The sequence below is a fragment of the Podarcis liolepis genome, assembly GCF_965112155.1.
Source record: "Podarcis liolepis genome assembly, chromosome: 3".
In the NCBI taxonomy this organism is placed as follows: domain Eukaryota; kingdom Metazoa; phylum Chordata; class Lepidosauria; order Squamata; family Lacertidae; genus Podarcis; species Podarcis liolepis.
The window spans coordinates 34,802,949-34,828,597 of NC_139557.1; the positions used below are offsets into that span (position 1 = coordinate 34,802,949).

The following is a 25,649-nucleotide window of genomic DNA, read 5'->3' on the forward strand; positions in this document are numbered from 1 at the left end:
CGGTTCTCGGACAGCTCTGTTTTTTAACGTTTCGACTCCCGAACATCCGACACGGCTTCTGCTTGAGTGCAAGAAGCTCTTGCAACCAATAGGAAGCCGCGCCTTGGTTGTCAAACAGTCTTCCGGAACAGATTACGTTCGACAACCAAGGTTTTACTGTACCTCTGAAAGGCTCAACACAGCTCTAATTATTTTTTAAGCTGTTGGCTTGACAGGCAAAATGAACTTTCTTTATCCATCTGATTCTAAAGAAAACCGTAAGCTGCTATAAGGGGTTTTTGACTTGCAAATTACAAGTGCATTTGCATGGAAGGAAATTCCTTGTCATTTTTCACCAATACTTTCTACAACTTGAAGGTAGCTACAGCTTTTCAAAACATTTGGCTAGCAAAAGAAAAAGGGGGGGGAGGCCAAGCTGACACTACTAATTTAATTCCACTCCAAACCCAATTTTTTTCATTTAGTCTCATTACACACTATATTTAATTTTGCCCATTGATGCGTAAAGAAAATATGTTTCGGGAATTTGCAAGGAAAACTCCCCACCTCAATCTGTAAATCTTTCTTCAGGGATTATAAAAGAGCTCAAACTGACATGCTGCTTTGGCCTTTGTAAGTCTGACGTTGCCCAAAGAAACCATTTTCATTGATGCATTAGCACAAATAATTATCATGCCAGAATAATCTTTTCATATAATCTTTGTTATGGAGTAATAAGAAACAGGAGGAAGGCAAGCAGTTCAGGGGAAGAGGAAAGGGATATGTCGGTGACCCAGGACCCAACCTTGGAGAGGCAGCAACGCAATTTCAAATGTTTCACATACCCCAACCCAAATGCTGGCTGCAGGAGGAGGGAAGGAAGGAGGCAACACATTTGAAACATGTCTCTAGGGACATTGGATTGCTGGTGAATTCCAATGCAAGCTGGTCTTATCTGCACTGTCCAGAACCCACATATGGGTTGGAACTTGGTTATTCAGCATCTTTCACACACGTGGAATCATAGATTAGTAGAGTTGGAAGGGACCCCAAAGGCCATATAGTCCAGCCCTCTGAATGGTCCAACACAGTTCTCAACTATGAGAGAGAATTTAACAATTATACAGTGGTATCTTGGTTTACGAATTTAATCCGTTCCGGAAGTCTGTTCTTAAACCATGGCATGCTTTCCCATAGCAAAGGGGACTCAATTTACAAATGGAACACACTCAACAGGAAGCGAAACATGTTCTGATTCCAAGGCAAAGTTCACAAACCAAAACACCTACTTCCAGGTATGCAGCGTTCTTAATCCAAGTTGTTCATAAACTAAGCTGCTCTTAAACCAAGGTACCACTGTAGTTAAAAATTTTGATAGAAAAACGTTTTAGAATTGCACAACTATGGACTCAAATGCACATTTCAATGCAGAAACAGATGGATTCCCTCTCCTCAGCCTTCCGCAAGCCAGCTCCTCTACTGTGTGGCAGAAACCTGTTGCCCAGTTCCACACTGCCCCATCTTTTCCTCCACCTGAAATCTGCTTTGGAGGACAAAGAAATTGCATCACCAGCTGCTCCATCTCACCTTTCGTGGGGGAGGAGGGGAGAGATGCTGAGAACAAAGGGGCTGAGTGGGGAAGCTGGGAATGTGAGAGTGAAGGACCAGGAGGTGAAGGAAGCCTCCTCCCACCAACACTTTCCACCCCATTTGTTAAATATCACAGGCTATTAACTAGTTAGAAATATGTGTGGCTGCCACTGGGACTTCCATTCTCCTAACTGCTAAACCATGCAGAGAGTTGTTAGGAGACCGCTGGTCCCCTGATAGAGCTCATGTTCGCAGAATGGTTTAACAGTCAAACTCCCTTCTCATTTGGGAACTCTGGGAATTGTAGCTCTGTGAAGGGAATAGGGACTTCCTAAGAACCCACAGCAACCTTAACAACCTACAGTTCCCAAGATTCTTTGAGGGAAGCCATGACTGTTTAAAGTGGTATAGTACTTTAAAAAATGTATAGTGCAGATGGGCACCACGGTGGGATGTACGTATATGTGTAAGCTGTGCTATGCAATCTGTCTACCAAAAAGGGTGGGGATAGATCATGGTGGGGAAGTTATATGGGCCTTTACACCTCATCTCATACTATTTCCTACATGGGATCAGGGTCAGGGGTGCATAAACGAAAGGCTCATTTCTCGTTCCCACCACTTATAGTGAATGTGAACCCATCTTTAAAATTCATTTGTTTGGCATTAAAAATGAAAGTCAAAAGAGCTACATTCTTAAGACTGAACTGTAGCCAAATGGTTTTAAAAAATAAAAATCCCTCTCATGGCTAAGGTCAGAATTAGTAGAATTAATTTGACAGAGTTGCTTTGGGGTTTATCTGTACATGCTGAAAATGATATCTGAAAAGCACTTTAAGGCAAACCTCTTGAAAGATTTATGAATATTTCAGGGGAATGTTTTACACATTCTTTCAGTGCGGCCTGACAGATTATTTAAAAAAGAGAAAAATGTTGTAATCATTGTAGAAAATGTGCTCATGAAATACTTGACCCACCATTCCAATTTAATACGGTTCCAGCTCTGAATGGTGTGTAGGAGTGCTGCTTTTTATCCCAGTTTGACTCGTTTGTAATGATCACAAAAAGATGATAGCATGGAAAGTAAACAGAGATCCTTAATAAATGACTTCATTAAAGGAACAAAAAGGACAGTGGTTTTTCAAACAAATGTACCTCTTTTTATATCTAAATGACAGTTATCTTCTGTATTAAAGTGATTCTGTATCAGCCCAGTCTCCCATTGATCACACTAACACTTTCTGATGTGTATTAAAGCAAGCCAAAAATGTCCTCGATCATTTGTTACACTGAATAATTAGAGTTGTGTTCTGTGCTATACATCAGTGGAGCCCAGAAGCATCTGAATCATGTTCCAAAATGTTTACAATCTCTTTTATACACTGAGTAAGATGTATATTCAGCAGGGCTGCAGAGAAAATTTGCTATTTATAATAAATGGGAAATACACAATGCAAACTTGATGGGCTACTGTGAATAGACTCCACAGGGGAAAACACACACACACACACTGGTATTTAAGAAACTATTGCAAACAAGAGATTAATTAATAGCACTCAGGAAGAGGCTTGCATAAATAGAAAACCCAGAAGGGACCGAGACTGATAAAATAAATACAGCTATGGAAGCAATGGGAAGGAAGATCTGTCCCCCCCACCAATTTCCTAGTGAAAAATTCTCCTCTTAAAGTTGTTATTTGTCCCTGCAGGGAACACCTACAGATCAAACAGCACCTTCAGGAAGGAAAAGTGATTTTCATCAAGAAAAATGGTGGGTAGAGGAGACAGACTAACCACCTGCCCCAGTGGTCCCACAGTGGCTTTTAACAAGAAATCAAAGAGATGGTGATCCAATCACAGATCTCCATTGGCTCATCTACCTTTAGCCTCACCCATTAAAACTAACCCATTAGCTAACACTAGAATGGATTAAGCCAATGGTCCCTAAACTTTTCTTTCCCACTTGAAAATTGCTAAGGATCTTGGCAGATAACTCAATGATTTTTCTGCCTGTTGCAGGAACTGTAACACACGGTGCTAAATCCTGTATGGTTTTTAATTTCCTTTTTGCAGACATGCCATGAATGAAGGAACATAGTTTGGGAATCCCTGGACTGATCCACATCTTCATAAACCTTACAGCTCTAGACTTAAAAACAAACATAATATTTCAATGAATGTCATCCTACTTATTGAACCGACCTGGACCCTGTGATCATCATCTGAAGCCCTTCTTCATGTGCCTTCTCCACAAAAGGTCTGGATAGTGGCAACACTAGAGTGGGCCTTTTCTGTGGTGGCTCCCCACTTGTGTAATGCTCTCCCCAGGGAGGTTCACCTGGCACCTTCATTACACATCTTCAGGCACCAGGCAATAAACGTTTCTCTGTAATCAAGCCATGGGCTGATTAAAATTCTATGGACTTTAAAATGTGCTTGTGGGAGAAGGAAAATTGGTTTGTTTTTGTTTTATTATGTATTTTGTGTTCTCATTTTGTATTTTTATGTTGTGAACCGCCCTGTGATCTTTGGATGAAGACCTCTATACAAGTTTAATAAATAATAATAATAATGCATATTGCTTTTCAGCAGAAGCATGTTTCCTTACAACCTCAAAAAAATGTAAACCACAAAAGCAGACTTCAGTTTCTTTTGTTATATTTTATGTATCAAAACACAGGTGCTGATACACAGTATGTCAAAAATCTTAAAGAATGTTCTGTGTATATGAGAAAGGAGTGTAACATATTTCTCCTTCCCCCACAAAAAAAAGGTTTCTGAAGCTACATACATTTTACACTGAAATTCAGCAACTTGCCTCTCATGTCTTGTATCAGTGTAAGAGTCATCCTCTCTCCTTTAAGACCATAAATGTTTTCAGTCACCAAAAGCCTAGAATGTAAACTTCAAGGTACCCAGTGGATTATTGGAAAGAGATAGGCAAACATTAGAAGGGAGAATTAAAACAACAACAACATGATCCTCTCTTAATTTACTGCAGCCCTGGGCAAACTAAATTGTATGTTGACAGCTTCCATATGTGTTTTGTTGCTCTTTGGACCTACAATTCAATATAAAATGTGGTTTTAGCAGAAAATCAGCTACATTTCATTCAGAAATGATGCTTATGATACAAAATATCATTTTTTAAAAATGGATTCCAATGCCATGTGGCCTTTTGTACTTTTCTCAGCATTATCGGGGGAGAAACATGAACTATAACAACCAGACATTTTCCCATAGAATAGATGTTCTCAATATATGGTTATTTCATACCACATATTTTTCTTTCCTGCTCCTAGTATAACAAAGGATTTACAGTTAAGAGCCACAATCCCAAAGGAAAGCCATAAGGAATTTGTTTTAATTCAACAAGACTTAAGGACCAAAGCTCACAGCAAAAGTGATGGGGCTGAAATCTAGGTTACACAGACAATGTTGCAACTGGGAGAGGCAGTCCCTGGCTTTTGTCAACAGTATGAGACAAGCTAACCAGTGATCTGGGTGTGTGGTAAAGCCTACATTCAGGGCAGAGTGCATGCCCATTTGCATACTAGATCATGTCAACCCACGTTTCTCTGTGCTCAAAAGACTGCAAAAACTAGCACCAAAAGCCCTCCAGCACCACATCAGATATATTTCAGTGGAACCTGCTTCTGTTTCCCTTTTGCATGAATGGACACTTCAATTGCTTGAAATTTCATTTAAAGATTAGGTAAAACTGATGGAATGTTGTTGTTGTTTTTCCAAAGGCCCTTTCACAGGACCACTGTACCTGTGGTGGCTCACAAAAATGCCTGTCTGGTTCAGCTTCTTGTCAGTTGCCTGGGGTCACCGGCCACAACAGGATCAATCTATTTCCATATGTGAGTTTTAATTACCTTTTCTGATCATGTTATAAAGCACATTAACCTGCTCAGAGGTTTTTAAGCAGCAAGCACAGGCCCAATTGCTGTGTGCGTTGGACCAAAGTCAACAGTACATTTTTTTTTTCTCTTTACTGAGGTTTTCTTCTGTCTATTAATTTGAACCGTCAGGATTTCCAATGGTAGCACCAAAACCAAAAATAGAGTTTTGAGTTTGTGTTCTGGCAATGCAATCATTTGACTCCTTTGGTAGTATCTATTATATTATACTGACCTTATTCCTAGCTAGCCTATTGGAGTTTATTTGGGCTTTGAGCCATTACCTTTCTTTGTAATTGATTAATTAGGGTTGCCGTATTTCAATAAGTGAACTTTCTTTTTGGCAAGGAGAAGTTTTTGAGAATTTTTTAAAAGGAAATTCACCAAATTCTGCACTTCTGACATTTAAGTGATTTGCGCCCGGACACCGTTTCTGACGGCCAAATCCTGGCTATGTCCATAAAACTCCAGACATATGGCAAACCTAAATTAATACTTAGATCGTATAGGCAAAGGGTCCCCGTTTACATGAATTCAGTTGCACTGCCATAATCCTGCACTAATCAAAGCCACTGCCCAGACATGATGCAAGTGCATGTCTGAATTGCAGCAAAAGTAGGGCATTCTGCATGTGTTCCCTGCATCAGTGAAAACACCATGACTTGCAATGTTGTACTCAGTGCTATTTTTCTATTTAAAAAAAAAAAGTGCTGGAGCTCACTATGAACACCTCCCTTATAATGGCAATGGTGCCCATCTGAGAAGTGCTGCAACTGAGTTCCATCAAGTTCAGGATTTACAAATCTGTGGTTGTACTGGTGAAAGAGCCACTGAATTTTGTTCGCTGTCTCCAAGGCTACTGTAATATCTTTTATCCAATATATTATGTGCCAATGAACTGCTGGGTTAGACGACAAAACAACCACCAGGATGGGAAAATCGGTCGTTTTGTTTTCTCTCTATTTCCCATTTTTTCCAGCCTTAAGTTCAGTTTTCCAAGGTTCCACATCAGCTTATGATTAAAAAACAAAAAAGTCTTCACAAAAATTGATTAGCATTTTTTTCTGCATTTCTAATATACACATTTTCTATCCAATTTTGTCATCCAGATATATAGATTGCAACAATCTCTGATACTCTGGTTCCCTAAGAAGAAGACTTTATTGCTACCCTAAGGAGTCTCAAAGCAGCTAACAATCTCCTTTCCCTTCCTCCCCCACAACAAACACTCTGTGAGGTGAGTGGGGCTGAGAGACTTCAGAGAAGTGTGACTAGCCCAAGGTCACCCAGCAGCTGCATGTGGAGGAGCGGGGAAGCGAACCCGGTTCACCAGATTACGAGACTACCGCTCTTAACCACTACACCACACTGGCTCTCTAACCCCAATGCCGATGGTGTTGTCAGGTCATTTCTTCTAACGCAATGCCTCTTTAATTATACATTTAATTTTTATTCCACCCTTTCGCCCAAAGGAGTCCAGGGTGGCAAATTGTAGGCAAATTTCAAACAATGCTTGCAGACCTTACATCAGTAAGTGAAATAAATGCAGTATTTCCTCATTACCAGAAGAATCAGTCCAGCTTACTTCGGCTATTAAGAGCTCTGTGTGTGTTTCTGTTATTCCCAATCAGCCCTCCCTCCTTGCACATTGCAGGTTGTTCATAATCTGGACCAAGAGGAAGCGAGAGAGAGAAAGTTGCTGTTAAGCCCAGTAGGGCTTCCTTGTCATGTGGCCATTGGACGTTCACATGGAGGATTGTAATATAATCACAGGGCAAGAGAGTATACAGTCCATAAAATTTGTATAATTCATGGACCTTATGCAGCATAGATATCTACTCTGCCCAGGTAAATATAGTGTAGTTCATAAGGGAGCCAGTAACTGGAAGCCCCAGTATAAAACCTGGCCTTCTAATAGTTGCAGTCTTCCCCATCCCCTGCCCCAAGAAAGAGAGCAAAGAGATCTCTGGAAGGAGGCCTGATTATGGAAATGAAACTTGCTAGCTGACTGCTGTGCAGGAGTCAGAGGTTCAAGGATAGGTCTTGTCCCTCCAGCACCTTAGAGTGGTCACCCAACAAAATCAGTGGCTGGCTTGGGATCTATGCTACATATAAAACCAGCTTCCTAACACCACTGTCAGTCATCACCAGAAATGTGCTGCTTTGGCACAGTAATACATGATGCAAAGGATCTGTATGGTAAGTGGTTACACATGTCAGTCAGATTCCCACATGGAGTCACATGAATTATGTTTACAGAGTCTTTCACACATTCTAAAATGTAGAGCATCCCACAAGTGCGTAAATGACAGGAAAACCACCAAAAAATGAAAGAAAAATATCTATTTTGGAATGAGGTATGTAAATGTAGCTTACCATCCATCATTTCTGCACAGAGCTGCAATCCTAAATTATTCTGTGGATTAATCACCCAGTGATTGCTGGTCACGGTGATGTCAAACACAAGCCAGCCAACGTCAAATGCTTGAGCCCGTCTTGTATCTAACAGAAACAGGTCTGCGTCCCTAGTTTAGAAAATAAAGAGATAACATTTAGAAATTAAAAGTAAATTATGTCTTGGATTTAGTCTTTGCTTCTGCCAGTAAAGCGTTTGTCCTGGCATTGCAACAGCAATGCTGAAAATGGATGCATGACAACACTGACATTTCTTTTGGAAATAAAGGCTGTGGTCCACAAACCAGAGAACTTCAATCTTAGTTGTCGTCGGTGATTCATAAACACTCTTCATTTCTCTTAAGGGTAATCTTTTCTGTATTGTGTCTGTTAGCTGCGTTCTGCTAGTTCCATGTAATATATATGCAATGAAGAATTCCAGTGTGTACATGAAACATCTATCTTTGATCGAGCAGAGGCTTCTATCAGTGAAATGGAGGCAATTTTCTCACTCCTTCTGCATTTCCACACATGTCCCCTCCCTCATCAGTTCCATGATTATTGAGGGATCCTTCAGAACCATATGCAGGTGGAGGGACGAATCAATCAAACTTGCCTCCTTCCCTGTTACACTGCTGGAAACCTCTGCTGGATCAAGGAGCCTTCTGTCGGTGCACAAAGGATGTCATTGGACACAATCCATAGAAAATAACAGAAAAGCCCTGCACGCATCAGGCTTTTGAACATGCCAATGGTATTTTGAGCAGTTCCCCCCTCCCAATGATTATTAGGAGAAAAGTTATATATTTATTTGGTTTACTGTGGGGTCCAATGAAAACCACACTGAAAATCAGGTCAATTAATCTAGATAGGACTTGTAGACATTAGGGCCTCAACAGCAAAATCTTTTCCAAACTCGGTCAGTAGTTTAGATGTTTTAGCTCTATAGCTCACAGATATTTCTGGAAACACCAAACCTAAAGATCATCACTTCGCCCACTTCTTACTAATGGAATATTTGCATTAAAAATTACTTATGGTGAGGAGCGTGGATGTGGCAAATCTAATCTTAAAAGTTCATTCATGGCTTAATATGCCCAACAAGCTATTCCACTCACACAAAAAGTCTTATACAGTGTATAGATTAAGAAAGTAAATGTAGCTCTTGGTTCTGTAAAAATAAATAAGAGTTGAGCCATATAGTATATCCCTTGTTGCAGTTAAATTAAACTTGGCTTGTCGTATTCATATTTCAGGGCAATGTGTGTTTTTCAAAACTAGCCATTTAAATTGTGCATGTAATTCCTACATTTGCTCATCCATAACGGTTAACTTAACTAATCATTTACATGATGAAATTGGAAAATTGGATACCTGTGAATTTTCCTTCTGGCACCCTCCCTGGGCAGCAGTACAACAGATGGGTTGTTCAAGCTTCCAACCACTAGGAGAAAAAGACTCCAGGTAGAGGCTGAAAACAGACATGCTGGTATTAGGAACCACGGCTCTGTTTTGAATCCAGATCTATATAACCTATTTTTCCAAACTTGCCAGGCTGTGTGGGTATGATGTAAAAGGCACTTGCTGGGCTCACATGGACTTTGTCCAGGGCTTAAATGAAACTACACACTGTGCAGAGGTACAAAAGAATAAGTGTTAAGAGCTGGGTTGAACTTTCCCCTTCATACTTCACAGAAAGCCTAGCATCCCCTTCTAAACGGCAAATGAAATGCCATAGCACCAGCTTCTATTTATTCCCACGATTACGCACAGAAGCTTTAAGTTCTGAGCACACACCCCTGGGAGAAAAATGCAAAGTTCTGTGGTGATTTAGGCCTATTTTTTTTAATGAGGTGAGAAACCTGTGCTTGGGCTATACCTCCTCAGGCTGCAGATTGGAGGAGGGGTGTCACATGCTCCTCATAAACACCTAGCATCTCAAGCTTCTAGCCTAGCCATCCCATAAACATGCTTGTTTTCCAAGTGCAGGGAGCGTTTCTGTGTGAAGTATTAAATAATGTGTGCCCTCCTTCAACTACTGTTAGAAGCAGTACAGTTCAGTTACCACCTCAGTGAGGGTTCAAGTTCCACATGATGCCACAATCTCCTGATTGATTTTGTTTTATGTATGCATGTATTTTTACTAGATTTCTGGCTGCACAGGGTGAAGAGTGCTTAGTCCTTTCTCATGCGTAGTCATTTCTGGAAGTAGTTCTAGTGATCAGACTCAGCCTTCTAAAGTTGTATTGCCATCCATGAGGTGGGGATGGATCATTTTGGGTACCTGCATTCACACACAAACACACACACTTGGGAAAGTATAGCTCAATTTATTCTTCATCCAGTGCACTCCTGCTCCTAGTTTGGGAACTGGTGTCCACACAAGGTTAGCCATGATCCCTATCTATCCTGTAGTGTCCTGTAGAATGACCTAGCTGTGTTTTAAGCCTCTAATGTATACACATCCCATGTTGGGGGTAATTGTGATTTTTAAAAGGGCATATGAGGAAAGACATACTCCTTCCTCCATTGCCACTCCTGGAATAAAATTTGCCACTCCCAACAAGCATGCCGAGTTGCTGACCCCAACATACTACAACAAATATGAAAATGCTGAGGAGAATCATAACAATCTGAGGAAAAGACTACTTCATTAACATGAAAACACTGCCATGATCCAAGAAATGCCAGTGACAGGTGGGATGGAAATCTGTCCAGGTAAGGGATCGTAAAAGGAAAATTCACAGGTAATACCTTTTTTTAAATTTTTCCATTCATATGTACGTTTACTATTCCAGATGAACATGAAGAATGGCATGGCCCCTTGGCAGACAAGAGTCAGAGTGTGACTTACAGAGCAGAACTGAATATTTATGTTGAGTCGCTGATGTTGACAGTTCCAGTTAATATGATAAGTAACGCTCAGATATATTGTGAATAGGTTGCACAGCCACTGTACCCATATAAGAAGGATTCTGTAAGCAGAAGTTTCCTGAGATAGTCTGCACCAGCAAGGATCAAAATGTGACAAATGTGTTATCTGATTTGCCTTTGAGTCAAATTGCCAGCAGCTATCTCCTAGCCATGAAACGAGCCTTGTCAGTGGTTTACGTTGAAATGATACCAGGTCATGATCTAGGGTTCGGATGTCTTACAGAGGTCAGTCACATACCACTATGAAATTCTAAAGCAAAACATGATTCAGGAGGAAAGGGCAACCCTTCATTTCCACCCTGGTTTACTTGCCTCATGCAGCACAATCCTATGTATGTTTAGTTAGAATTAAGTCCCACTGTGTTCAGTGGAATGTAATCCCTAGTTTGTGTGCTTAGGATTTAAGGAATGGAAGTATTCCTCTGCTGGAATGTGTGCAGATAAATAAACGCAACCGAAATTCTGACACTTAGGCTGCAATTCTATCCACACTTACCTGTGAGTAAGCACCACTAAGCATAGCAGAACTTGCTCAGGAGTAAACAAATAGTAGGGATAGGGAATGAATTTGATTCAGTTCACATTGAAAGGCAAACCTAACAAATTTTCACTTTCTGAAACAATACAGAAACTGAAATATAGCCACTGCTCTAAATTCACACTTTGCAGAATTTTGCGATGCAGTTCTCCAGCCGAATAATTGTGTTTAATAAAGCATGCATAAAAATGCATATACTGTAGTGGTCAAAACAGTATTATGTTACACAAAATGATAAAAATGTGTATATTACATTAGGCAAAATTACATATAAAATGAGGGGAGAGGTTCAGCATGAGGCAGGGTTTAGAATTTAGATGGTATGCTAAGTCAAATGTTGGCTTGGATCAGTGCAGCGCAGGAGCAAAAATAGCCACTGGACTCCCTGTACTGCTTATCACATTGTCTATATGCCAATAAAGGTTTGAGATTGAAGTGGGGGGAGTTACACTTCTTTTCAGGAGCTCACACATTCATGAGGTCCTCATAAGCCATAGTTTGGCTTTCCATGTCATCTGAAGCAGGTCACTGCCTCACTTGCATACATCCCAGGCACATAGAGAAGAGATTCAGCTCTCTTGTTGCTGCAAATGGAAAAATAATTTGAAAAAGAAGGCACCTGTTTGGATACTCCTTGATTATCTGATAAATGCTAATCTTAATGGTTTCATTTTCAAATCGACTGTAACTTCGATCCTTGTAAATCCGGAATTCAGCTGCCGTCACTGCTTCTCCGTGAGGAATCTGAGTCAAGTCAAATCGAAATTCTTTGTAATGCCTTCGTTGGTGGGAAAAGTCCTTGTCCCTTTCAACTGTGAAAATGAAACAATGAAAAAAAAATGCATATCCCATGGTTAATTCAGGATTTATTGTACATTCTTTAAAACATAAACAAAGAGGGCAACGGGAAATTAGACTAACAGCCAAACCACAACTCCTGAATTATACAAGTCAAGTGTCATTAGGTCAAAGAGGAAAGCCCATGGAGGAAAGCCCATTCAACATTTCAGCAGGCAGAAAGCTGAAGAGAGATCAAGAAATATGACAAAAATAAAGGTACCCCTGCCCGTACGGGCCAGTCTGGACAAACTCTAGGGTTGTGCGCTCATCTCACTTAAGAGGCCGGGAGCCAGCGCTGTCCGCAGACACTTCCGGGTCACGTGGCTAGCGTGACGAAGCTGCTCTGGTGAACCGGCACCAGAGCAGCGCACGGAAACGCCGTTTACCTTCCCGCCGGAGCGGTACCTATTTATTTACTTGCACTTTGATGTGCTTTCGAACTGCTAGGTGGGCAGGAGCTGGGACCGAATGATGGGAGCTCACCCCACCGCGGGGATTCGAACCGCCGACCATGCGATCGGCAAGCCCTAGGCAGTGAGGTTTTACCCACAGCGCCACCCGCGTCCCATGACAAAATTATATGGCCTAAAAATGTGGGGAAAATAAAAAGTTACCGAAGAACTAAGGCATTGAGTTTGGTTTTGCTCTGTATACACGTAGGAATTATTTGTTGATTATCTTGGTGTGTATTACTGAAGGCAGCATCTGAGAATGAAGAAAAGAAGAAGCCAGCTAAGTCATAATTCTATAACAGGGCAAAGGACTAATTTACACCCAGATGTGCATTTGCATTGACTGAGTGTGTAGGAGAAGTCTGTTCTCATGGGGATTTGCTTGGCTGGACCAGGATGCCTGACTCCAGATTAGCAGAGCAATCCAAAGGGTATGAAGCCAGTGGAACTTAATGCTGGTTTTAAGTTAAACTGGTGTAAATTCCCCCTATTCCAGACGCTATTCAGAAGTGTGACTACTGCCACCTGAGCTAATCCAAGCTTGGTAAAAGGGAAACAAACCTTTAAAACAGAGTTTTATTGTACCCTCTTTTTACCAACATATATTCCATCAGGTTCCCAGGTCATGTGGCTGAGATGAAAGAGGTTTGGAATAGGTGTAAGACACTTCCTGTCCCGTCCCGTCCCTGCCATGTCCCTGGAATGCCTTTGGGGGAACTTACACCAGAGTAGGTTCCGCCAGCTGAGCCAGCATAGCTTCTGCTAAAGCAGGTTGAGTGACTTACATTGGCATAGCCCAGCTGATCCCTGGCTCAGCTGGGAAAGCCAAAGTTCTGCCTATTCCAAACTTGCTCACCCTGGTGGATCTTGGATTTGGGCTGGGCTGTTAAAGTTTCATTAAAGATACACTTGGAAATCAAAAGAAACTAATGCACACAACACTATGTTTAGCAGTAAAATCACACCCACCCACCCACCCCATTAAGCATAAACACCTCCAAATATCTTCCTAATACTCTAATAATAATTTTAAAAACCATTCCTTGATGTTTTAGTTTATTTTGCCATTACTATGCAAGTCAGGCAATAATTTTGGCTTTATGCTGTTCAGAATATCTAAGCCATAAATAAATTAGGCCATCCATTAAGGATGTTAACTTTCTTTCAACATGACAAGGAATCCTAAGCTTCTGGACTAAACAACCTATACTAGGACCCGTAATAGGGCACTTGGGTTGAAATATTTTTAAAAGGGTTTGGTTTTACTGCTAACAAGAAACTTGAACAGACATGTATAAAGAGGTCATCCTGCTGTCATAAGATAGGGAATGTGAGAGAAAAGAAGCAGGAAACACCTGATTTGAGAACTCTATTTCAGGCTGTGAAACTGAAGGGGGGGGGGAATGTACCAAGATAAACTTCTCCTCTTTACAAAGACGCAACCACACTTAAATGCCTCTTAAGAAGCTGCAGAACTGTCTTAATGAAATTAAAACGTTGTTACATTAGCACTGAAATGCTTTTCGACGTGTTCAAGGAAACAGAGCACATCATGTTTTATGAGTAAAACTGGTGCCAAGTCCTTTTGTTGGTCTTTCGGTATTGCATATATCTAATGGTTCCAACAACAAATACAGCATAATTCTCAATATTTTGGGGGGTATGTGCTGTTCAAAGGGAAGCCTCCTGGTGTGGCAATCAATCCTTGATTCTTTTCAAGTTTTCAGGGGACACCAGGGAGAGATAACCATGTTCAGACAACTGCAGCGGAGCCCGAGTCAGATGCTCCCTTCTCCTTAACCCTGTTCAGGTATTAGAGCTGAACAGGAACTATTAACATGAGTAGGAGGCACAGAGCTTTGTGCACCAGCCTCACCTGCAAAGTTTTTGTGTGAGAGTCCTGCCCTATGTTTCCAACCTTCCTATATCTTGAGCTGGGTAGGGCTGAAGAGGACTCCTTGCATGCATTTGCTTGAACACAAGCATGCATAATCAGGATATCTGAGAAAGCCCGTTTCCCAATCACACCGATTTTCTACTTGCATTCAACTGAAAGTTGGCAGAAGCCCCCTTCAGATCTTCCCTGTTCAACACAGGAATGTGTGGGACTGGCCAGGCAGGGGATGTGGGTGCTGGGAGCAGCGTGCAGAGCTACCTGCCTCCCACTCATATCAATATTTCCTGTTCAAATGATGCCTTGTGATGACAGAATGGGGAAGGAGGCAGATGGGAACAAGAGGCTCCTGCCTATTTATTTTATTTCAGTCAACAAAATTCAAATGCCACTTACTAGAATAAAAGGCCTCTAAGCAGGTTTACCAGACTCTCGAATATTCATTTAAAATGCCAATAAAACAAACAAACATGAAAAAAACAAGTTACTGGGGAAAATTAAAGTAGGACATAAAACCAGGAATTTTAAAACACTTACAGTATAAGCTTTAGAAGACACCTGAAGGCAGCCCTGTATAGGGAAGGTTTTAATGTGTCGTGTATTATTATGTTGTTATATATGTTTTTTAAAAAATCTGAAAATGCAATCGTGAGCAAGACCTGAAATTAATTCACATGCATAATAGCTCCAACACTTTACAAATGTCTCCTGCTTTCTGTTAGGACAGCTTTATATGACTCTTAAATCTATTAAATATTATGTGATAGGGGATGGCTGAACCTGACTCACTATATTCTCTGCAGAAGCAGAAAAGTAAACCAGTCTGTACCAACCACCTCTGGGTGACGGAGGTTACTGTAAGCTGACACAGAACAAAGTGCACATGTTTACATCTTGAACCCAATGAAATGATAGTTTATCTTCAGTGAATACTTTTGGTTATCTGACAAGCTCAGGTCAAAGGTCTCAAGAGTTTCCTCTTGAAATTACTGAGTGCTCTTTCTGATGAATGATAATTAAAAGCAGAGGCTGGAGATATCAAATGTGGTAGGTGACAGATAAGTCTCAGATAAATGCAAGGACTCTGGTTCCTACACACTCAAAGGGCAGAGGCCCCAGGAATTAGTTATTGTGTTACTGGGAACAGACAGAAACATCAAACAGCTCTCTGTCCCTTTCTCTATCTCCCACCTTCAACCTGCTCTCACCCACACGTCTCTGATTCTTCTTCAGGAATCCTAAGTGACGCATGAGAAAGAAAGAACTTCCACAAAGTAGAAAAGGGAATTAGATCGGAATGAAGGACTACATGTATTATTTTTTTCTTCAGGCACTTTAAATCAAAAATATATGAGCTGTGATTGCTTGAATATATTATGCACCATGCTGCCAATATTTGAACTCATTGAATTACAAAGCTATGAAAGGAGCAAGAGGCCACCAAATCTAATCCCTTGTCCAAGGTGGAAGTATTCACATATTAGCCCCCTAGGAATAACCCACATAATCTAAGCCATAAACTTGGGGCTGTGTGTGTGCCACAATCCCATAACAGTGTTGCCTCCAGCTGCAGGTGGTTCTAGTGTGGGTCAGCCAGAGTCCATAGGGGTCAGTTTCCTGATCTGCCACAAGAGAGGTTCTGTTTACATGCCCCTCCGCCTGCCAGCAAGACAATTTGGCTGCAACCTGGATCAGTTGAACGTGGATTACTCTGAAAGCAAAGTCACACTAGTTCCAGAGATGCAGCGCCAAGAGCTAAGTCAATGCTGAACGAATCATACCAAATTGTCAGAGCTAGGACAAATGGTAAAAACACGATCTCCATCTCGTTCTGGTCGGACCACAACTTCTAAAATGCACATATGTAGGAATCAGTGTCTGTTTTTGTTCGCATCCCTTTGCTCTGAATAGAAATTACCGTAGAAACAAACATCACAGTTAATAACTGGCTCAAAAAGACTTTATCATGTGTGTGTGTGTGTGCTATGGGGAACTGCAGATCCTGAGGACTATGTGGGTATTTGATGGACCTTCATAACATATCTTAATAATCACACTCTCTCAATATACTGCCCACAAAGTATGGATTCATCTGGAAGTAGCTTTAAGTAGTATTTTCCCCTAGTTTTGCACACCTATTACTTTCCTAGTTTGCCTATTTTCCCCCTTACTCTTTTCCTTAAAATTAGATGTTAATCTTTCATTGGGCTTTTAAAAATATGAATGTGTAATATATATATTCAGTATTGCAAGAGCTAATCTTACCTAATCTTTTGAAAGGGGTATCAAAAGCTTTAGCTGCTCAGTTTCCAAAATTACCAGAGCTAGGAAGAAATGAATTTTCTTGCTAGGAAGAGATGAATTCATCTATCTGGAAAAGTGTATTTTATTATCTTTTTTAAGATTACGTTATATTTTCGATTTCTTTTAGAGCCCAAGGCTAAATTGGTTCATAGAATTTTAAAATATTCAGACATGTTATAGATAAGGAGCAACTAAACAAAATGACCCCTAGAACTCTCAATCTCTGCTACTTCCATGCAGGTTTCCTTAGCTACTAAAAACAAGGTCAAAGCACTAGGTGCTTCTATTGCAAGCACTCTGAACTCCACACTCTGCCCTGCCTTTAAAAGAAAAAGACCTAACAATTTGGTCCTTGGCAGAGACTCATCTGCAGAGTATTTATGGTGATGTATTTATGGTCTATGGGCCTCGTGTGCAACCTTTTTGAGAGGTCCTATTGATTGACCAAAATCAGTGTTTCCAAAACTCGAGTCTCTGGCTGTTTTTGGACTACAACTCCCACCATCCCTAGCTAGCAGGACCAGTGGCCAAAGATGATGGGAATTGTAGTCCAAAAACAATGGGAGACCCCAGTTTGGGAAACACTGACCCAAATAAATGTGGCTATATCAAAATTAAGTGCATATGAGGAAATGATAATGTTTCTGCCTTTGCACTGTGCTCCTCATTCTTCAAACAACCTGGGAATAATTTGGGGAAAGGTGATAATGATGATGGTGCCTCTGCGCGGGGCTTGCTCCCTACACCCCACAAAACAACAACAACAAAGAAAAAGGAGGTGTGGTGCTTCAGCACTGGGCTCCCCTCACAAAACAAAACTGGGAACAGTCAGGGGAAATGTGATGGTGATTATGATGCCTTTGCATTGAGTTCCCTGCCACTGCATCAAACAAATCTGGAATCATCCCAGCTGTACAGCATGCAACAGGAACAGGAAAGTTACCATATTTTCCACTCACCCTAATAGTCAACTGATGGCCCATTTGTCCTGTGATTTCTAGCCAGGGGTACAAGACTGGGGTGGAGGTGGGTTGTCTGGTAAAACCTGTGGTTCACTGCTGAACTGGAACAAGCATCATTTGGGTTGTCTGTGGATTGACATTTGTTCCGCTTCAGCAATAAACTGTGGGTCTTCTTGTGAAAAGCAGCAAAACAAAACAAAACAAAAACCCTATTGGATCCCTAACTAGAAACCATAATTGTCTGCTCCATAACAGCAAACAAGCACTACATTTGTTCCTACACACACACTTTCAAGCAGCTGCATGTCACATGGCTGGCAGGCAGCAAAATGAGCAGCAGATGATTATCACAATTTCAGTTCCCACCCTAACATACATACACTTCTTTAAAAGAGTAGCTGCCTACCCACTGTTCCATGTGGCTGACAGGCAGCAAAACAAATAGAGCAGGAAATGGGTGGATCCTGCACTTCTTCCTCCACTGTTACACAAACGCACACACTTCCCCCTGAAACTCCCCCATGCCGAGAGCTGCTACCTGCTTCTTCCATGAGGCCGTGGGCAGCAAAGCAAAGAGAAGGCAAACATTCACAGGACATCTTAAGCTCCCCGCTTTTCAGAAAGCCCTGCCATGGGCAGCCAAAGGAGAGGAGGTGGAATGGCCTTGACATTTCCCGCACCATGACATCCTGCCTAAACCTAAAGAGGTGGCACCCCATCCATCATCTCCTCTCCATCTTTGTCCCGTGACAACTGCTCAGACAAATCCTTCCCTCCAGAAATGAGTGGAGGAATCAGCATCATAGCCAACTGGAGTTGTAAGTGGGTGAATCCAGAAGAGGGTGGATCTTCTTTCCATCTCTATCAAGGGTTCTGTGCTACAGAGCCGGAAAAAACATTATACCCATCCCTTTGCTTGTGTTGGGTTCGTTGCCCCAAGCTTAGAAGGTTGCCTGAACATTATGTTTCCTAACTTTCTTTTTAGAAGAACTAGGGACTTTTTTTCTCTTTAAATGAAAGCTTGAAGTCTGGGGTCCCTGATGCCACAGGCTCCAGTGAAATTACTCCACTTATACAGTTATAAATCCAAGGGATTCCTATTGCCCGGTGTCCAAACAATGCACTTATCAATCACAGCTCTGATTTCACTCATTGGCTAAAAACACTGAAAGGCAGGAGCATCCAGGCTGGCTCATTTAACAGAAATTGCTTAGAAGGGTACCTGTGCATTATGCTTCATAATTTTATTTCTAGAAGGGCAAGAGATGTACTTTTTAAAAAAAGAAAGAAAAAGCTCAGAATCTGGCACCCCTGTTCTGGGGTTTCAATCAAGGCATTTGCAGGCACTGTGCTGGCAACCCCATCCTAATGGAGCAGCCTCCAGCGATTTTAATCAGGGAATAGGAGAAATGAAGAGTGGAAACAGTGCAACAAACTAAAATACTAGAATTCAACCATGGTAAATCATTGTAGCCAAAGGTATCCTCTCAATGAGCAATGTACAGTGGTACCTCAGGTTACAGACACTTCAGGTTACAGACTCCGCTAACCCAGAAATAGTACCTCGGGTTAAGAACTTTGCTTCAGGATGAGAACAGAAATCACGCGACAGCAGCGGGAGGCCCCATTAGCTAAAGTGGTACCTCAGGTTAAGAACAGTTTCAGGTTAAGAACAGACCTCCAGAACGAATTAAGTTCTTAACCCGAGGTACCACTCTATACTAATAACTTGGGGGGCTGTCAGATGTAGAGAGCCCTGATTTTGCACATAATGTGCATATTTATAAATCCACCAGTACAGACTCCAACAAGCATATGATTTAGGCCTGTACTTCTGTAAACCCTTTAACCCTAAACCTGCCTTTATTAAAGAGTGTTCTCGGTGTCTTTCCTTTACTTTTCGCAATTTTTAAAGCCCCCATTTAAAATCACCCATGTGAAAACAACAACGTATTTCAATTAAGGAAACCATATCACCCCATAAAGCAATGTTTCGATGAAAAGTTAATTTGTAAACATGTGTTATTCATTCCATTTATAATTTCCTTTTACTTTCCAAGTCATATGTAGCTGTTTTGCAAGTCAAAACAAGCGCGACGTTGCAGCTGCCTCCCTAATTATTAAATTCTGGAAGGCATTACAGTTGTTGATTTTAAGTGGGGGAAATGACACCTTGTCTTTCCTTACGCTAGTCTGATCCTTACCAGCATCAGAACGTTTAAAATGAATGAATGAATTGGCTTGATAAGATGTCTGGAAACCAGAAATCAAGGAAAATATTAGTACTGTAACACAGAGACTACAAAGCTAGATATTTATAGATATTTCTTAGAGCCTGCTGAACTCTGTCCATTCCTTTGTAGACTAATTAATATATTTAGCTGCTATATTATGACGTTATGTGTCTCAAGATCAAAAAGTGTCCATATTGCAGAATCATACAGCATTAGTTAGTGGTTCCTAAACGTTTCTTCCCATGGACCGCTTAAATGCCGTTATCATTTTTACAGACATGCCACAGACTCTTGCAAACCACTTGGTGGTCCATGGACCGCAGTTTGGGGATCTTTGTCCTAGAGTATTAATCTACAAAAACTCTCAACTGAACCCAGCATGGAGCCCTCCTGATGTTGTTGAACCTACAACTTCTATCAGCTCCAGCCACTATGGCCAGAGATAAGCAACAGCAGGAGTTGCAGTCCAGGAATCCACTGGGTCCATCTGTTCTAGAATGTAGCTGATCCATAGCAATACAGCAGTGTGCTTTATTTCAGAATATTTCACATTCATAAAATTTTACAGAGCAGACCCCAACACTTCTGTGGCTGGCTTTGGTTTCATTTTCATTTTTCATATGTCTACTTTGCTCTGTATGATACAGGCACAAAGATTTTTTTGACCTCCTAGATGAATAATCATGGACTACCCTAACACCTGCCCACTCTGCATATGTTCCTGTGTACAGTGGTACCTTGGGTTACATACGCTTCAGGTTACAGACTCCGCTAACTGAGAAATATTACCTCGAGTTAAGAACTTTGCTTCAGGATGAGAACAGAAATCGTACTCCAGCGGCTCGGCAGCAGCAGGAGGCCCCATTAGCTAAAGTGGTGCTTCAGGTTAAGAATAGTTTCAGGTTAAGAACGGACCTCCAGAACGAATTAAGTACTTAACCTGAGGTACCACTGTATGGTGATCTGCAAAAAAAGGAGGTGTCTTAGTAACCTCCCTGCCCCCTCACCATCCTCCAGACCCTCTAAGTGTCCCTATTTTCCAGGGACATTCCTGGATTTACAGAAGCCATCCTAGTTTCTGATTTGATCCCAGAACGTCACGCTTTTCCTTAGGACGCCCCTATTTTCATCAGAGAAATGTTGGAGGGTATGCATCCTCTAGACCAGGAAGTAAAAATGATTCACCCTGTTACATGTAACAGGATTAGCAATCACATTGAAGGTTCTTAAACTACTTAAATACCTGTTGTGGGGTGGAGTGTCCTCAGGAATGAAGCATGAGAGGGAAAAGGTTTAATCCTTCTCAGCAGGCCAGAGTGATATTTTTAAATCAATACTGCTGGACTTAAACCTTGCTTCCCTGGGTGCTGTGCTCGCAAGGACAATCACCTTCACCTGATGCACCTCATTTCCTTCCTGATTGCTAATCACATCATTAACATCATGTGTAGTTTCTTCTTATAATTCTTTCCAGTCAGCAGAATTCAGCTTTCCTTATGTTAATCTTAAATTGGGGGTCATTCGCAAAGCATTTCTGTGCTCTGGGGCAGGAATGCATTTGAGGGTGTAATTCTGGATCACACTCTGCCACAAAAACCCAGATCCGTCAAAACTTCAATTCTCAGAAGATTGCCAGTTTTCAGACTAATCCCACTTGCTCCTGTGCTGAAATCTGAGGGGTCATGTTAGGTTTGTACTCTTCTGTTTCTCCATAATAAAAAAGTAAACACCGCTGGCCATTATTATAAGCATTTCAGGTGCCGATTTGCCAGATCTTAGCAACATGCTTCCAAGAGAGCTCAGCTCATTTGCCAACTTTGCAAGAACACTTACTTCACGAATTTAAATAGATCTAAAAATATTGGCTTCTAGATTGTTCAGACCTAAAGTCTTGCAGACAGATCTTGCCAGTCCTTAGACCTGAATTGCTGTGGGATCCGAGTCAGTTTTACATTTGAAATAAATTAAATAAAAGCCTTTAGATCACAAACTAGTTCCCTAGGTCATAAATACACAAAGTGTTGTACACTCAGGCTGTAATACCAATTTCCCTCCCTCAAAACAGAAAGCCCTCTAAAGAATGACCCTAACACTACCTTTTCAGTAAGGAAAACTTGAGAGAAATTAATATCATTCAGGTATGGATCGGAATACACTAAAGCTCCTGTTTCAAGTTGGGAAGTCAAATTTTCCACATTTACTTCATGTCCTGTTAGGGAGCCAGCTTCTGCTATACTGTTCCTGATTAGTAAAAGGGTAAGGTGAGTCCATAATTGCCTATAAGTCAAATAAATTATTCAGCCTGCTAAGGTTGAAAAATAAGAGGAAAATCAAGTTCACGTTATGTTGCTTTGGTTACAGTCTACTGTTTTCTACTTGTCTTTACTTTTGTTCAGTAGCAAAAAAGAAAGACCCATTAATAGCAGAGTTTTCAAAAACCTACAAGTGAGCATGTCAGTTCAAATCAGCCTGGAGATTAGTGAAATACATAAAAAAATAAAAATCTGCTTGGCACCCCCCACCCAGATACAATGAAGGCTCAGAAATCTTCACTGTTATTGAATGTGTCAGGTTCTTTGCAAAGCACTGATTCCAATAATACTCATAACTCATTTTCCTTGATTTTTTTCATAGCCAGGGTCTGCTCTTACTTAGGCGCTACCTCACCAGAGCATTTGACTTCCATTCAGCTAGAAAAAAACAGTCATACAATTTCTGAATCAGGTATGTGTCAATTTGAAAATTTGCGTGGACCATTTGTGAAAAGACTATAGCTCAGTGGCTGAGCATCTGGTGCAAGGTCCCTGGGAGTTCTGCACAAGGCTGGAAGAGAAATTTTGAAACTCTGGAGAGCCACGGCTAGGTCAAGTGTAGACAATATGCTGGTTGAACCAATGATCTGACTGAGTATAATGCACCCTCCAGTGATCCAGTGTTCACTGGTTTTGAAGCTAATAAAATATGTCAGGGCATGTTAAGAAGTAAATAGCCAAGGCCAACAAGTTAGGCAAAGATGGACACATTAATTTTAAGAAGCACTTCTTGTTCTCAAGGACTTTTGCCTCCTTCAGAAGATCAGCATAAAACAGAGATGGGAAACCCAGGGCTGGATTAACCATTAAGCAAAATAAGCACATGCTTAGGGTATCAAGGGAAGGGGGCACCACCAAAATTTTCCACTGCCAGATCATAGCTGTCAACTTTTCCCTTTTCTTGCGAGGAATCCTATTCAGAATAAGGGAATTTCCCTTTAAAAGAGGGAAACGTTGGCAGCTATGTGCCAGATTTACCATCTGCCATTTGGTGCAGCTGAACAAAAATAAATATTTATGCAAATATACAAAAATAAACATTATTTTCTATCTCACTGTAGATTTTGTTTCATTTTGAAAAACAAAATTTTGTTTTACGGCTTATTAGTGTGTGTGTGTGTGTGTGTGTGTGTGTGTGTCCCAAAATATTTTAAGTGCTTAGCATAGATGCCAACTCCTAGGAACTGGGGCAGTTTTGCCCCCCCCCTCCCAATGTATTTTTAAGAGGGGTGGGTCCTCTCAATTTTCAGAAGGTGTTCAAGCTCCACCCCCTGGCTCCTCACAATGTCCTGTCAGGCCCCCTCAATCCTCTGCAGAAGCTGATGCCTGGAGTGCTTAGGGTGTCTAAAGTTGTCCGGCCCTGACAACTCCCATTATCCCTAACCATATGCTATGTCAGCTGGTGCTGCTGGGAATTGGATTTCCAGCCTCAGATGCCCCATCCCTGACAATAAAGGATCAAAAAAGTAGGTACCCCTTTCTGTACAATACTTTGGTTCTAAGGGAAGTCCCGTCATATTTTAAGAATGGCAGCAGTCGTTTGATCATCCCACCATTGTTACAAAACAATAAACAATCTAGAAGATAGTACCTTGATCATCAGAATTAGGGGAAATTCCCCCCCCCACACACACACACACATTCTTGCAATCTACAGCTAATTAATGCATACATTTGAATTAATAAACACCAATCCTCAGATGACTATAGTTGTGTGATGTTGCTTAGGAGTCTTGCCTGTATCTAAAACAGCTTTTTAAAAGTGAAGAACGTGCACACATTTTGAATGAAAATGTGTCACCCTTTCATATCACTCTTAAGAGTTCCCCCTCACGCCATACCAAGTACAAAGTAACATACATACTAATCCCTTTTTAAAAAATGCTTTGGGTGCTTTGGTTTTACATAAGGACATGGAGATCTTTAGGACTGATCTTGAGCATGCTTAAAACTCCTCTTTTCCCCCACACCTGAAGCCATGTGCTTGCTGCTGCTTCCATGACTACGGCTACATTGGGAAGGTTTGAAAATTTCCACCACGTGGTTTCACTTTATACTGTGTTTATATAACATGTAAGAGACACTTGCCCCCTTGAGAGAAGCATCACTCGTGTATTATGTAAACAGACTGTAAACCAAAAACACATGGGACTGACATTTTTAGATCTTCCTAGAGCAGAATGCACATTGTTTCAGGTACGTGAAATGGATATATAGAAATAATTTCAATTGAAATGAGCAGGGCTTGCTTTCAAGTAAACGTATTTACCAGCATCCAGCTCTTAGAGGTGCACAACATTACCATTTTTATTCATTTGGTCAAAGCGCAAACGACTTGAAGCCAAAGAGCTTTCAGCATTTGGAATATACACAGAGGCTGGAAAGGTCACAGAGGACTTCCTGGAGAAATATTAGATGCACACAAAGAGGCACACACATAAGTCCGTATCTTCAGTCAGACAATACATCCTGGACTTACTTAGAATCAGAGAGTTGTGCCACTGTTTTGTGGCAGAACACACATGTTGCATGTACTGGAGCCCAGGTCTGGATCCTGGCATCTCCAGTTACAGTTGTACCGTGGAAGTCAGACTGAATCAGTTCCGGAAGTCCATTTGACTTCCAAAACATTTGGAAACCAAAGCACGGCTTCTGATTGGCTGCAGGAAGCTCCTGCAGCCAATCAGAAGCTGCAGAAGCCCAGTTGGACATTTGGCTTCCCAGAACCAGAACAGTCACTTCTGGGTTTGTGGCGTTCGGGAGCCAAAACGTTCAAGAAATAAGCTGTTTGAAAACGAAGGTACAACTGTATTTTAAAATTTAAAAGGATCAAGGAGCACATAATAATAATAAAATAATAATAATAATAATAAATTTTATTTATATCCCGCCCTCCCCAGCCGAAGCCGGGCTCAGGGCGGCTAACAACAATAAAACAGTACAAAAGTACAGCATAAACAACACTCTAAAATCATTCATTATAAAAATAATTAATTCAAGCCACTGGCAACCATTGGGCCAGAGCTCCACGAAGATTGCCGAGGGAGGGAGTCAGGCTGTGCCCTGGCCAAAGGCCTGGTGGAACAGCTCTGTCTTGCAGGCCCTGCGAAAAGATGTCAAGTCCCGCAGGGCCCTGGTCTCTTGTGACAGAGTGTTCCACCAGATCGGAGCCACAGCCGAAAAAGCCCTGGCTCTAGTTGAGGCCAGCCTAACTTCTCTGTGGCCTGGGACCTTCAAGATGTTTTTATTTGAAGACCGTAAGTTTCTCTGTGGGGCATACCAGGAGAGGCGGTCCCGTAGGTACGAGGGTCCT

The 25,649-nt window shown here is 41.3% G+C and overlaps 1 protein-coding gene across 2 annotated transcripts in view; it reads right to left on the bottom strand.

Annotated features, from left to right (window-relative positions):
• BMP5 (bone morphogenetic protein 5) overlaps positions 1-25,649 on the bottom strand; it is a 55,039-nt gene that overhangs the window by 15,941 nt on the left and 13,449 nt on the right. For both annotated transcript variants that reach the window (XM_083495658.1, XM_083495657.1), the window contains 2 exons: positions 11,958-12,150; positions 7,849-7,997 (listed from right to left, as the gene is read on the bottom strand). In XM_083495658.1, the coding sequence (XP_083351784.1) occupies positions 7,849-7,997; positions 11,958-12,150 (342 nt within the window). The remainder of the gene's footprint in view (positions 1-7,848; positions 7,998-11,957; positions 12,151-25,649) is intronic.